Source organism: Camelus ferus, chromosome 14, assembly GCF_009834535.1.
Source record: "Camelus ferus isolate YT-003-E chromosome 14, BCGSAC_Cfer_1.0, whole genome shotgun sequence".
Classification (NCBI taxonomy): domain Eukaryota; kingdom Metazoa; phylum Chordata; class Mammalia; order Artiodactyla; family Camelidae; genus Camelus; species Camelus ferus.
Window position 1 is genome coordinate 54,362,581 of NC_045709.1, and position 16,050 is coordinate 54,378,630.

At 34.8% G+C, this 16,050-nt stretch overlaps 1 protein-coding gene across 1 annotated transcript in view; it reads left to right on the forward strand.

The window, feature by feature from the left end:
- The window catches only part of DACH1 (dachshund family transcription factor 1), a 397,183-nt gene that overhangs the window by 153,667 nt on the left and 227,466 nt on the right, over positions 1 to 16,050 (forward strand). Inside the window, 1 exon segment of the mRNA XM_032496887.1 lies at positions 15,084 to 15,199. Within this exon segment, the coding sequence (XP_032352778.1) occupies positions 15,084 to 15,199 (116 nt within the window).

The window sequence follows — 16,050 nt, forward strand, 5'->3', positions numbered from 1 at the left end:
CTTTGATATTTAAGTGATTTCACATATATCTGAAGCAAGAGTCATCAAATAGAAAACATTTTGTAATAGGATACAGAGTGATATGTATGCATCATTATATTCTGGGAAGACTGGGTGGTGAATAAAATATGATCATTTTGGGAAAACTACTGCAGCTAAAGTTACATGTAAAACTCATAATAATTATCAACTATTACACTGAATTATGAAATCTCAGATTCAAATGTATACTTACCTAAGAAAATAGATTGATCATGTAGTAATTTAATAAGCATCTTATTTATTAACTTCATATAGATTCATATATATATATATATATCACCATTTGTTAAAAAAATTACTTAAATGAATCTGTGCTTCTTTAAATAACACTGTTGTCTTGCATGTTATTAAGAGCCTTTTGTGTGTACTCCATTTCTGCATGGATACATGTATCAATCCTTCTGCAAGTTGTTATTATCAACTATAAGCTTTAAGATCAAGGAGAGAGCTCGTAAAGGTTTATTAGCAAGTTTGATTTTAGATTTTAGGTTTTGTCTTTTTAATCTATAATTCAGGGAAAAGTCCTAGAAAATAATTCACTGGTTAAAGTTAAAATTTAGGAGCCTTTAAATTAACTCCAGTTAATTTAAAATTAATGGATTTTGCTTTTAACTTATTAAAAAGTTAATTTACTTGGAACTTCTCTTCTCTTAACTTATTAAAAGCTAAGATGCAGTGAGGGATGTGAAAAGTTTGGAAACATCAACTTGCCTTAATTGTCATTTTCAAATATAACGTTTGCATCCTTTACTCTAGTTCCACAGAGCAGGGAAAGATAAGGACAGCTTCTTTTCCACAGTATTAGAATGTTATTAGATATTATCCATTCTATCCATCTAATTATCTATAAACCTATTAGGCTGTCTAATATCCATAATATTAGATATTAGAACATGCATACAGGGCTAGTCTTGGTCGTCCCAGTCATTTGACCTACTCTATGGCACTTCCTTAAGTGTAACCATGTAAATTAAGGTTGTTCATTTCTCACTATATGTTCCTCTCTTAACAGCAGGAATGTCACCTAGTTTGCTGAGATCAATTTTTTTCTTTGTCTTTTCTGTTTTCTTTTCTCAATCCATTTGCCATTTGCATGGGCTTCAGCACGTGTGGAGAATGCCAGCATGTGTCCAGGTTGCGTGTCTGCATGCCCACGTGCACATGTGTGCTTTTCACAGAATCTCGGAGTTCATTAGTCTAGGGAGGTCAAGCAAACAAGCATCAGAAAACATAACAGAAAAGGTACAGTTAAAACTAAAGCCATGCAATCAGCTCTTTTTAGCAGTACAAATTCAGGAACATAGCAAAATAAGAAAAGAAGCATTGCTTTTAACATTTTTCTATGCAAATCAATTAGCATTTTGACATATAGTGAGACTATAGCAATTTTATATATTTAACTGTACGATTTAGTTGGGACAGCTAAAACAACTTTTGGCATTCTCTTCAAATATTTCTTCAAACCTTTTTAAAGTATTTTGTGCGAAGGTTGGAAACAAGGGAAATTCCTTAGGTTGATTCAAAACTTCTATAGCAAAATTCTACTGTTGTCTCTTTTTCCTTCATGTTCAGATTGATGTCTTAAATACTGAGACCTTCTGCTCATAAACTACTCACCACATCTCTCCCCCTTCTATTCAGGTAGAGTAAATCCTGTCAGTGACCCCAGCAAGAGTATGGAGTGTCTACACCAAAGAGCCCATATTTAATAGGAAAATATATCACTCTTTCTCAAACAGAGAGACCTTAGGATTTAATAAAATCCACTATTGAGGCCCAAAGACACCCTTGTTGGAAAAATCGAAAGCTAGTTTTTAGAGAAGTCATGCTAAATGTTAACAAAAATCAAAATACAATTCAAAAATTGTGCCAAAGTGTAATTTAAGGGCTTTTTATATAGTTAGCAATCCTCATGTCTTCATTCACTTTTTATCATGTTTTTGTCTTTAAAATTTGGACATAGTATTTTGTGGCAAAGATGTTTCTTTGTATTTGCAGCTCCTCTTAATATATAGGACTTTTGGTGGCCTTGCTTGTCCTAAGTTTTTCAACTTGTGGAAAGGAAATAGCCAAGTTGTAAGTTCTAGTCAAAGTCTAGATGTTATCCTCCTAAGATGAAAGCAGTTTAAGGATCTATTTCTTCCTTATTTTTACTTCATACTCATGCTTCTAAAATAAAACTCTCTTCTGTGCATACACAATTTACTTCTAACGTATTCAGAGCATTACATGTTTGTTCTTCCTGGTGTTTGAAAAATAACTTTTAATATCACTGATTCCATCTCTGGGTGCTTTACTGCATTGTCTTCCTGATGTTAAAAAAAAGTTCATTGTGAAATACTTAGAAAATTTGAAAAAACAAGAAAGCAAAGATCATATATAATCACATATAAGAGGGAAAACCACTGATAACATATATAAAATATGATCATACTGTGGTCTAACCTGTTATAGAACACAGAAATCTACCATGGACGTGTTTCTGTATCCTCTTATCTAGCTTTCTTATATATAATTTTAATGAGCTATTAGAATTTCAGTCTAGGATACACTAATTTATTCAGCTCAACACATTTATATGAACCTTTATTTCTACATATTCTCATCTCACATTACTACCTCAGGATGAATTTTTAGACTTGTCATTTTGGAAGTATTGGGCTAAAAATACTTATATTTTATATTTTGATACACTGTGCCAAATTGGCCTTGAGAAATGTTATGCAATATATATACTTCTACTAGCATCGTGTCAGTGGTTTTTAGCTTGCCAGAGTGATGGACATAGTGTGATATTTTGTATTTGATTTGATCTTGAATTTCTTATTTACTAGTGAGGTTGAGTATTTTGCATGCTTATTAATTAATTACATATTTGCGTTATTTTCCTATTCACATTATTTTGACATTTAATGTTGGATTCTTCATTGTTTATACCTTAAGTGAAATAATCTTTTGTCTTCGATTTATACATTTTCTTATTTTGTCACTTATCTTTCAACATTAGCTTTCCCAAATATATTTTTGATTTCTCTACAGATAATGCTATCAATCTGTTTTTAAAAACTAGTTTCTAGCATCAATGCTGTGCTTAACAAAGTCCTTTCTTATCCCAAGGATAGCTTTCTTTTAGTCTTTTTGCAATTTTTAAGCATGTAATTACTTAATTTACTTCTTTAAATGCATCAAATGAGAATCTATCTGAACTTTTCAAATAACAAGCAAATTGTTGTGACACCATGTTTTATAAAATATAGCCTTCCAGTGGAATGAGGTGCAATAATTTAGGACTTTCATACATAACCATGCCTATTATGGTAGAACTTGTGAGAATAAAGTTTGAGGCGAAAAATATTTTATTTCTGATGACCTAGAAGCATAGATTAAATCAAATGATTAGAAATTTATACCTTATTATGAAAGTGTGAATTACGTTTTCAAGTACATGGGTCTAGATGTTTAAGCCAGATTCAAAAAATGTACATATTTGGAAATGGAATACCTTGGTCAATGATTTCAAGATCCTCAGGTTGCCATCAACTTAAAAATTTATGGAGTATTCTCTTTCCAACTACATCATTTTGAAGAGCTAAGACAGATCCAGAGTATTCAGTTAGAGGTAAGATAATGCAAAGAGGGCAAGAACTCAGCAGCCTTCCACTTTATCATCATTATCAAATTGACACCGTACAAAACACTCTGACATATCACAGCCCCAGATACTTGAATAGCTACTGAGACAGTGTAGATTCCAATGGTCATAGATCAGCAGTGAGCATCTGTTCCTTCTTTCATACACTCATTCATTTTTTTCAGTGAATCCTGACTTTGTACCACACTGTTTCTGTATTCTGGGGATACAGGAATGAACAAAACACGTTCAAAAATCCTTGCCCACATAGAGCCCATCTGGACAGATAATTTCTAATAAACAAGTAAGTGTCTAGTATTTCTAAACAATACGGAGGCTAAACATGCTGTGGGGTATGGGAGCAAACTATTAACTGAACCCAGTGCCAGGTCGTACGGGGGAAGGGAAGGTGAGGCATAAAGACATCTTACCCAAAAGCATTCTAGGAAGTAGCAACAGCCCATGCAAAGGTGTGGAGGCAGCCTTTCAAAATAGGAAATGCATTTCAAAACATTAAACATATTTAGAGTTGTAGAATAGAAATATGGACTTGAAAGTGAATTTCAAAAGTCATCTACAAATGGGTGTTTACTTCTGATGTAAATTTCTTGAGGGTGGAAACATTTTTATGAATAGCATGGTGATTCAGAGTGGACTTTAGCTCAGTCAGACTTGGTTCCATTCAGCTCTGCTACTTTATTTATTTTTTTATAATGTCATCTTATTTTTATTTATTTATTTATTTTTCATTTTTGATGGGGGGAGGTAATTAGGTTTATGTATTTATTTATTTTTTAATGGAGGTACTGGGGATTGAACCCAGGACCTCATTCATGCTAGGCACACACTCTACCATTGAGCTCCCTCCCCACCAGCTCTGCTGCTTTAGACCTACTCTATGACTTATTCAAGTTACTTAGTCTCCTTCCAGTAATCATTCCATCCATCTGTAAAATGGGTATAATGATAATATTTATCTGATAGCATTATTGTGAAAATTAAACATATAATGCATGTCAAAATGTGTAGCATAATGAGAATCTCATAGTAAATTCAGTTATTATTACATCTTACGATTTTTCATCTATTTCTTCACAATAACAACAAAACAATTTTCACTCTTGTCTCATAAAAATCTATGCAGCATGTGTCTGTGGCCTCTAATAACGTTGGAAGGAAAGAGCCCATTGGGCTAAGTCTTCAGATCTGGAGTCATGGACTTTGAGAGATGTTTCTCTGACCCTGAAATTAAGGCAGAATTTTAAATATCAGAAAAATCTTATAGCAAACAGAAAGATGAAGAAATGGACTGAAATATAGAATTCTGACTTCCATTAAAAAAAATCAAAATGTAACAGACTGTTTTATAATGAAAGTTCAGGCATAAGACTTAAGCAAGAAACAATTCTTCCATTTGAACTAATGAATAATGAAATCTCTACTTTTACTCGTAATAACACTATATTCCAACATATATTTGCCTCAGTTTCCATATTTATAAAATGAAAATAATAATGTTTCCATCTCACAAGGTTAGTGTTCAAAAGTGCTCTGGAGAATTCCCAGTGCATATAAATATGTCAGCTGTAAATGTAGGCTTATAATTTAATCAATTTAAACAACACTATTGAGGCAAAACTTTAGAGTATCTTAGATTATGATTTGGGAACTAATTTATAAATAAGAGAACACAGGAATTAGCATAATGACTGGGATTTTAAAAGTAGCCTTTGTGCAGTATTCCAGTGGAAAGAATCCCATGATAAAACAATGTCTACTCAAGCTTGAAAGGACATTCGCTGAGTCTTCTCCAACTCTGTGGTGCAGGCAGTTTGTATCATAATTTTTCATAATATCAAACATTAGGATTAAAAAGCCATTCCTTAAAGAAAACACTTTCATAAAGTATTAAGTAGAATCCAATTAATTCTATTAAGATTAATATTTTATTAATATTAAGAGCAGTGTTTGGTGCTTACATAATACCTATGTCAGGTAACGAATGTTAAATCTCCGCAGGCTGGAAACAGCATAGCTTTGTCTGTCTTAATATAATCTTTTCATTAGTTCATAGGCCTAGATGCCTCCTGGGAGTATCAAAAAGTTGTCAGGAGGTCTCTGAATTCTTGGGCTGGTGTCTGAATCTGTGTGTTTCACCACTACATTTCCTGACAGCTCCCCATGCGTTACACGGTGGAGAGGAATGAAGAGGTATTTTTTTTCCGAACAGGTTTCTCAGATAAATTAGTTATGTACATTTTCTCCAGAGGTAGCAAACAAATAACTTGTCAGTGACGGGGGAAAACACACATTTTAGGCTGAGTCAGCCGACTTACCCCTGCGTTCACCAGCAGGAAGACGAGATTTTCTGAGCTTTGATTTAATAGATTCTGTTTTTAACCTTCATTTGAAATTACATCTCTAAGGAGCAATGATTTTACATGAATTTGGGTATTGTTTCTACTTTTGTGATTTATGTGTGAACATACTTGTACCAAACTGCTATGTGTGTGTGTAGATTTAGTTACTTTACTAGAAATTTATGGTCGTGAGTACTTTAGAACATAAAAACTGATACAAACTTACTCTAGATTTTCCTTCCTTATCATTGGTTAGCGATAATTTCTTTACAAAATATTTTCATCTTGTATATTAAAAACACAGTAGCAACTGTGATTAAGATTGAGGTAATAAATAATTGCAGAAAAATGAAATAAAACTCAGCTGAGTCATTAATGAATTTCCTAGTTATGGATACAAGCCCCTGTTAAAATGAAATACTGAAATGGAGATGGATTAGTTACTGGTTCGAGTCAGAGTTTATCTGTGTGGTTAATTATATAACCAACTTGGGCTCCTTCTTAATTCCTCTAAAATGAAACATCACAAAAAATATATTTTTAAAGTAGTTAAATGTATCATAATGTCCTAAAGATATTTCACCACAAAATCAGGGCCTATCGCATGTCTAATATATTTCTCAAGGCCAGAAGAATGGAGATAATATGGAGAGACGAGACCTGACCCATAAAACTATCTGAAAATGATCATATGCTAGACTGTGTGATACACATTTTTTTTTTTTTTAATTAAAGTATAGTCAGTTACAATGTGTCGGTTTCTGGTGTAGAACGTAATGTTTCTCAGCCATAAAAAAAAGAACAAAATAATGCCGTTTACAGCAACATGGATGGATCTGGAGATCGTCATTCTAGGTGAAGTAAACCAGAAAGAGAAAGAGAGATAGTAATCTTTTTAAGGAAGGAAAGATGAGCCTGAGCTTGAGTATTTCACTATGTCGTTACAGAAGTGTGTGTGTGTGTGTGTGTGTGTGTGTGTGTGTAACAGTGGGATGTGCTTCTGTGGTTGCTTCCTTACTTAGCAACCCCTCTTCTTCTCCGGTTAACTAACTCCTGTCTGCTCACACCTCGTGTTTCCTGAGGTAACCCCTCCATGGTGTTCCCACAGCACTCCTTTGGAACCTTTACGACAGTATTAACAAGATTTATTGTGATTCTTCGTATATCTATTTCCCCAAGTAGACTGTGAGCTACTTGAAGTCAGGGAAAGTATTTTGTTAGTATTTCCAGAACTCATTGGAAGGTGAGGCACATTAACATTTAAAGTTTGTTGACTAAATTAACAAACAAATATGGAACAGAGGCAGATTGCGTGGTGTTCAGGGCTTGGCTTCTGGACAAGAATGCCTTGGTTCACAAGTCTTACTTTTTTTTAATTAAGACTTATTTTTTAAAAATCAGTTTTGTATTTTTCCCTGTAATTAATTGTTAACACAATATACAAATGCTTAAGGGTAGCCTAGCCACATTCCAGTTATGCTTTAACTCTTATTTGGGGGTAATTTCTATTCAGTATGTAATACCTCCACCTGAGCTAGTGACTTCAGATATTTTGTCGATGACTTTTGAAATAGAGTTTGTATTAAATAAACTTCCTGCACTACTTCAGGATTGGAGTGTGAGTTTTGAAGACAGAATCTACAATAATTCCTCTTCACCAGAGTAGCTAACTTCAATCCTTATTTATTTTCTGTTTGTAATGATTTCAGTGTTAACCTTATGTTTTGAGTGCTTATCAACTTTTATATCAACCCTATGGAATATGTGAATTGTGCTCTCCTTGTCCCTGGAGAATAATTCTCATGTAACAAACGTCATGTGACCTTGACACAGAACTTAATGTTAAGAGATGAGGGATTTTTATAATTTGAATATAAGCATACTGTTAGGAAGAATGTATTTCTTTAGTGCACAAGTCTCTAAACAGACTCCCTGGAAATAACAGATTTCACGGTAAACTAAGTTTCAGTAAATGCTGATTTTACCACATTCTTAGAGATTTATAGTTCATTTTAACATCGTGAAAGCTCTGAGAAATTGATCCACAAAACAAAAATATTAAAATCTTTGGGAGCTTGTGAAGTTTTCCCACACAAAACGTATGATGTTTAATAAATTTAACTAGGCATTTATTTGCCACATTTATTTACATATAAACTATTTTTTGAAATTTATTTTTAATTTCTTTTCACAGGAAATTTTATTTTATGTATTTGTATATGTATTTGTTCAGTTAATGTATAGTATTGCCGACTGCCTTAGTCTTGCTAGGGTTATCAAACAAAACAGCATTAACTGGGTGGCTTAACCAACAGAAATTTATTTTCTCATAGTTCTGGAGGCTGAAAGTCTGAGATCAGGGTGCTGGCATGGTCCGTTTCTGGTGAGGGCTCTTTTCACGGGTTGTAAGACAGCTGGCTTCTCAAGTGTCCTCTTATGGCTGAGAGAGAGAGTAAGCAAGCTCTGGCATCTCTAAGTTTAAGGGCACTAATCCTATCATGAGGGTCTCCCTGATGTGTCCTCGTCCAAACAAGACTCAGTCTCCAAATACTATTACAATGAGGTTGGGTCTTCAGTGTAAGAATTTAGGGGGGATAAAATTGAGCTTATAACATCTGCCACATAAAGAATTGAGAGAATGTTGTGTGTTTTGTGCTCATGAGCCAGTAATCTGAAGATGCTTTTCAAGTGTCCAGCTGATATTTTAAGTGCCTGCCCCATGGAATTTGGTATTTTGGTGATGGTGGAAAATCATCTCTTTAATGACTTAGTTCATAATCTATTTGTACTGAGAAGTACACACTGGCTGGACACACACCTACACAGAAAATACAAAGATGTGTCCAAACAAATGTGGAATATGAGGTTGAGAAAATGCTTATATTTGTCATCACTGAAAAAAAAAAAGTAATATATCCTTTAAAACTTTGCCAGCTATAGAAAGAAAAAAAAACTTCATGCAAAGGGAAAATAATGCTAATCATATGCTTCTTGGCTTATTTGTATTGTTGCCTTCCAGAAAACTGAAACAGAATTCAACTAACAAGTTAATAAGATCTTTCTAAAAGAAAACTACCCATTTTAAGCTGAGTATCATAAATCTGCTGTGCTTTTTTTGGTGAAATATGTAAATACATTAATCTTAAGTGGTTCTTTGTATTATTTTATTTTGATGGATCTATTTCATGAGGTTGATTTTATCTGGAAGATATTAATGATTATTTGTACTTTTCATATTTTAGATTAATCTTATAGTTCTCAGAAGGATAATATTTTTACAGATAATCATTTACTGTTTATTAGATATTTTACAACAGACGGAAAAGAAAGTTTAAGAAGATAAATTATATCTGGTTTCTGCTATGGAGAGAAGTAAACATCTGGCAGTGATCAAGTTTAGCCAGGATCATGATTTGTCCACAGTGAATTATCTGAACTATATGGCCAGAGTATTGAAGTGTTACACAAATTAATTTTAAAAGTTATTTTTATATATTAAATGTAATACATGCTTATGACAGAGAAGCTAAAATCCTCAGATGTAGAAAAACTGAGTAATTATCCATCCAGTGATAATCCCTCCTAATGTTTTAGTGTTTCCTTCTGGCGTTTTTTCCATGCATATTTATTGCATCTTTTAGTTCGTTTCTCTCTTTTGTGCTCTGGTATTTCATATCTGCAGATTTGTATCTTACTTTCTTACTTAGAACATAAGCATTGTCTTATGTTATCGTAAACTCCTCGTAAACATCGCTTTTCATGACTATAATGTTCAAGTGGGTATATAAATCATTAAGCAAATTAAACATTTCCAATCAGAAATAATGATACATATGTGGCTTATATATGTGAAGATAGGTAGATAGATAGATAGATATTTCTCATATATCTTAGCTTGGCTTTGTAGAAGCAGGTTGCTGGAAAAACATTATGCTAAGTATAAGCACAAAATTGGTGCTTTCCTGAGGTGAATAGATTGGAGAGGGCAAGTGAACTCTTGTAGATTAATGGAGCAAGTTGCTTTCACCCCTAAATGCTTGTTGTGTCCCAAGACGAAAATCAATGCTCAGTTTCTGCCATGATTTTTTCTTCTGCACTGTTATCCCACAGGCATTTAATTTTATCTTCCTCCTCAAAGAAAGGAGTGTGTCTTTATTCTTGCAGCTTTAATGTCTAGCTCATTGCTTGTTGAATAGATGGATGAATGAATTGAATGATTGAATGGAACCCTTCCTTCCTTTCTTGAAACAGGTAGGATTTGGAACCAGAATTTCTGCTAGGCAGCTACTTTTGCATTTCCCAATCTATACCCATCACAATCTCCTTCTGGATTTCACATGTTTCTCTGCTTCAGATCTCAGGAAGAGAATTGAACTTACTTTCTCAAAAAATGCTGAAGAGATTAGCAGAAGACGGTGTCCATAGAGAAAGTTAGGGATTAAAAAAAATCTGTCATGTACCTTCCCTCTAAAGTTTCAAATACCTCTCACTCTTCTGATAAACTTAACCTCTTATTAATTCATGTCACTTTTGTTTCCTTTTGTTAAGTTAGATTTTGGCTTCACCCTGAATAAGCATTCTAAATGGACTAGGCAAGGTTGGTAAACATTGTACAGTTGTTGGGGAGAGAGACAGCAACTAGCATGAGACTGATTTAATGATGTAGACTAAGGAGAGACATCTATCCACTGGTCTATCTGGAAAAGAAATCTTTTTTATTCAGAACTGCGGGAAAGGTTGTGCCTGAGTGGACCCTAAGTAAGTGAGATACCAAGTGTAGGCATCTCTAAGCTATTACTCTGCTCTTTTAGTGCAGATGGTTGAAAATACTGAAGGTTGCACTGTGGCTTCTGTGTGAAGCTGGCAAAAACAATTACTAAAGTCATAAATTTTGATTTCATTCGAGCTATTAAGGGTAATAATTTATTTAAGTGAGGTCTTCTGCTTTGATTAGAACTGAGAGTTCAGCTGCTCTGATCCTCTGGGGTAGAGCTGGATGACTGGTGTAGACCAGAAGGTTTGAAGTGGCTACTGTTGAGGCAATTGATCATTCCCCAAAGAAGTGTTTCGCTAATTGTTTCACATCTTCTTTTCAGTTAAGTTATTGTTTTTCTTTCCAAGAGTAACTTATTTCTAGCAAAGCAAACCAATCCACTTAAAAAAAATCCTGATTTAATCAGGCATTTAGGGAAGTTAGATAGCTTGATCAAGTCTATACCTTCTAGTAAATTAGTAAAGCCAGTGTTTAGAGCTAGATCTGTCAAGATCATAAAGCTAGTGCTTCTGGGCACTGCCCTGTGTGTGTTTTCCTGGAAGTCTCCTAAAGCTTTGCTGAAAGTAATTGAAATATTCAAGTATTTTACAATTGGGTTGGAGTCCTACATCTTCTAGAGTCAAACTCTCTAGCAGTTAGTGACCAAGACTAAACACCAACCCTGTCAATAAGAGGAACTAACTGTAGGTCTTGGAGGGTAGAGGAATATCTTGTTAATAAATTATGTTGTAACTTCCCCTCAACCAAGTAGTCTTGTATAATTTCAAGGAGAGGTTCCCTCCTGTTCTTAGACAAAAGGGTAAGTGACTTGCCTTGCCTTCCGAATCTTTCCTTCCAGTTTCCTCCATTCTTTGCATAGCTATCTCAAGACTCTGCTCTCCCCTAATTGTAAAGTAATCCCCAGTAGGGTGTGAGTTGATGGCTTTAGGTGTTAACCGCCACCAAGGGTATTTGCATTTTAATGGAAGGCTTTAAAAGATCTTAAAGCTTCAAGACTAAAAGCAGTGAATCTCTATTGGTTGAATTGGAGGCTATGTGATAGATTGGGCAGGAGATATATGGGGTGAAAAGAGCCCACTGGGTCTATTCTAATCACAGTGTGAAATAAAAGTGTCCCTACTCAGTGGCGTGACTTCTACCTCCAGAGTGAGGGCTGTGAGGACAGCTCCTGTGGCCTGAATAATAAAGTGCTGCTAAACAGTTTCATTCTTTTAAAGCCAAACAAATTAAAGGACTAAAACTTTCCAACCTTAACTTCCTTTTCCTTTCCCAAGTTCTCCATGGCATCTTGCCTGAGATCCCCCAACACTTCTTTTCCTCTGAGCTTCAGAGTAAATTTAGTATCTTTAGACTCAGAATCCCAGACTTTTTTACATCTCTTTTTTCATTTTCTGGAAACATAGAGACTACTGGAATCGATGAGGAATTTGGGGGAAAGACTTAATACTTTAGGTTAAAATTTATTTAAATACATACAGTGACCCAGGCACAGAGCTAAGCTTTAAGGAAAAAAAGACATATTTTACACACTTTCTGCCATACAGACTTGGGAGTGAAACAAATAAACAGATTACTACAGCCAGTGCAGAAAGGGCTTTAATAGAGTTATTCAAGATAAGCTATCACAGTGCCTAGAAAGAATGCTCCCTAGAAGTGGTTAGTAAGAAGGATGACTAAGATTTAGCCAAGTGAAATGGGGATTAGGATGGGCTGATGTAGTAAGAGGCTTTGATGGCCAAGGAGGCCGATTATATGGAGGAAGTGTAATAGGAAACTAAAGCAACATGGGACACTGTTACGAAATTCACTAGGGCCAAATAGAAGCCATTCACGTGAGAATAAAAGGATGAGATTGGAAAAACAGGCAGGGGCCAAGTATTGGAAGGCCTTGGTACCATGCTAAAGAGTGGCAGTGCTGTAGGAAACTATTGAGATCTTTAAGCATTTGGAAAACACGATCACATTCACATTTTAGAAAAATCCTTCTAAAATCAGTATGGAGAGTTATCTACACTCCAGATTGGGACAAAGCCGCAGGTAGGTCTTGGAAGAGCTATAGTAGTAGATCAAATAAGAAATGAGGAATTGCTCTGGAATATAGGAGTCGGGATGGAGAGAATGGATTAGAGAGATATCTCCATTGGGATGATGTTTGAGTAGGCAAAGGAAGGGAGAAACCACAGCTGAGTCCTGGATTGTTGGCTTAGTCAATTAGGTGCCATTTTGCTAACCCAAGGGAAAATAGGTCTTAACAGAGGAGATGCTGAGTTCAGATTTGCACAAGCTGAGTCTTAGGTTATTACAGAACAACCAAGCAGGGATTTCCAGTAGACAGACATTAATCTGTCTGAATCCCAGGAGGAAGATTTAGGCTGTAGGTAATATATTTAGTTGTTATTACTTAACATCTCAGCAATGTTAATAAAAAGACATCATTCAGGGAGAAGGGAGAAGATCAGAGGGCTGTTGATGGACTCTAAGCAAATGACAGGAGTTAAGGAATCAGCTGAGGATGAAAAGTAATACTGAAGAGTAAGAGGAAGTATCCAGAGAGATGCTTCGGGATACGCAGGACAGTGTACTTACTGGTCAGCAAAAGAAACAAATGCACAGTCTACTTGCTCTTGGTTTGGAGTCCTCCAGGATCTGGCCCTAGGCAGTAAGTCTAGCAGCATTGATTTCTACACCACATTTTATTTGACCTGTTTCAACCCATTGGACGCAATCCTGTACATCTATACATTTTCATGTTTCCATTTCTTTCTCATTTTCTCACTAAGTGTATGTTCTTCCTTTTTTTTTTTTTTCCTCCATGTTCAACTCATCCCTCAGCATTCTTTTCTAATGCTCCCAGTGCCATGAAATCTTACTTCCTCTCCCTCAAGTCTAACTTCCCATTAGTGGTCAGATGGCAACTTGCTTTGGACACAGCACATTCTAATTTGCACCATAGTCCTCTATACACCAGATATGTCTCTCTTGGCAAGAGTATAAGCTCCTGGAGACTTAGAACCTAATCCTTCCAAATTGGCCTCCTCCGTGCACTGCTTTGCTTACTAATATTTGTTAAATGACTGCATATATTACTTATATAAATAATAGAGATAGGATCTTTGAATCTTTTGATGAGGCAAAGGATCTTAGCTGAGGCTGACGTGGAAATGCTAACTTATGAAAGATATATCTGGAGGTTTTGATACACATATTGGCTGGATAAATGATGGGAAAGCATTTCATAAAAGTCCATTCACGATGCAGAGGCAAAAAGTGGAAATATAACGCTAATTACGTTTGTTTCCAAACTGGCTCATATTATATTCTTCATGTTATTTTTATACAAGAATAGTGACTACCTGTCTCCCTTTCACCTTCTGCTTTTATAATTTTAAAAATTATTCTTGGACAATAGGCAAGCAAAGGAGAAGTACTGCTAACGCACAAACGTAAAGTATTTTTATTTACCCTAAAGGCAGCTATGAGAGACGATACTGGCAATTTCTTAGCGACGTCCTACAAATAATCCTAAGCCTTTCCAATTTATTTTAGTATATTTAAGCTAAGGCAACCTAGTGGGGCTGTTCATTTAAATAGAATAAGGGTTAAATGATAACTTGACTTATCTTTTAAACGACAAAAAATAAAGAAATTGCAAGACCTTTTCACACATTAGATATGTATTGTCATTTATCATCTAGATATCAGGCTAGCAGTGCGAAGTAATAAAACATATCATCGAAAAATGTGCTATGGGTCTGAATCACTCTTTCATTCCACCTCCCAGCTAACTGTAGTATTAAATCAAACAAGCAGAACATTTCCTTAGGCAGCCATTGCCTTTTAATTTCCTGAAGAACCTTAAAATATCATTCATTACAAGTACTACACATATTTGGTTTTTAAAAGTCTCATAAATCAATAGCAGGCTGACTGTAATAATTATTACAAGTTAGTGCATAATTTTCGTGCTGAAGGCTGCATGCAGAACTTTAGCATATGCAAACGAGGCAATTCAAACTGTGTATAGATATTAATATGAAGAAGCAGGTAACGAGGTGCAGGCTATGAATTATGCATCAGGAGTGGCTGATCTTCAATGAGGAAAATGAATTCAGCATGTAATCTAATTAGTGATGGAAGTCTATTACATCTAACTGCAAAAGCAACTGTCCTTGAAACAAATTTATTTACAGTCCATGTTACCACTTGAAACAACTTTGAAATGATGTGTAAGACAACAGCTTAATTGTAAAAAATTTTTTTTGTTTGTTTATTTCAGTTCTAGACCTGGAAGGCCTCCTAAGAGGACTCAAAGTGTCACCTCCCCAGAGAACTCTCATATCATGCCACATTCTGTCCCGGGCCTTATGTCTCCTGGGATGATCCCACCAACAGGTAAGAGTGCTACCTATTTATGCTGAAAATATTAAAAAAATCAGCCAATGTCATAGCTTTTATATATACCTGTGCTTACATGGATATTTACATTCATCAGTTATGTTTTGTGTATACTAAGATAATGTTTCTGATGAGAAGTTATTTCAGAACTGCATTATGATTACCATCATTTATTTATGGGAAATAAAACAAAAGAAGTTTAATTGACCACAGTGCTAGAAATTATTCTAATTCATCCTCTTGCTAATAGCAAACAACAAATTATTATCTCTGTTTTCTTGGTAGGGAATTGAGGCAGATTCACTGACTTTCCTACGGTCAGTCAGCAGGTCATTGGTCACTGTCAGTGATTCAAACCCAGGTCTCTGGAGTCTAAGCTTATTTTTGAATCCATAAGAGCTCCAAAATAGATTGAAATGCTTTCAAACAAAAGACCATCATGATGTCAAATAGAAATATCTTCTATTTTTCTTAAACTATTTCTATCAGAAACATTTGAAAGATGTTTATTACTAGAATTTTGAAAAAGTACCAGTAAAAGTATAGTCAACAACCTAAGCTTCATACCATAAAAACTTTAGTAATGTGCTGCATGCAAAAATAACTCACTTGATTTTCACCAACTGAATGTGTCCACTAATTATTTCATTTACTCTCATACACATTTGCCTACTTTCCAGGTTTCATCCAGACCCATGAGCAAATTAAAATTACAATAATAATTATATTATTATTTGATAACATATAATATTTGTATTAATTCTTGCTGTCATGAAAGCTTATTGAGGAGATATACATATTAACATGTAATTGACATGTAATATGACTGAAACAGCAAAGATAATCTG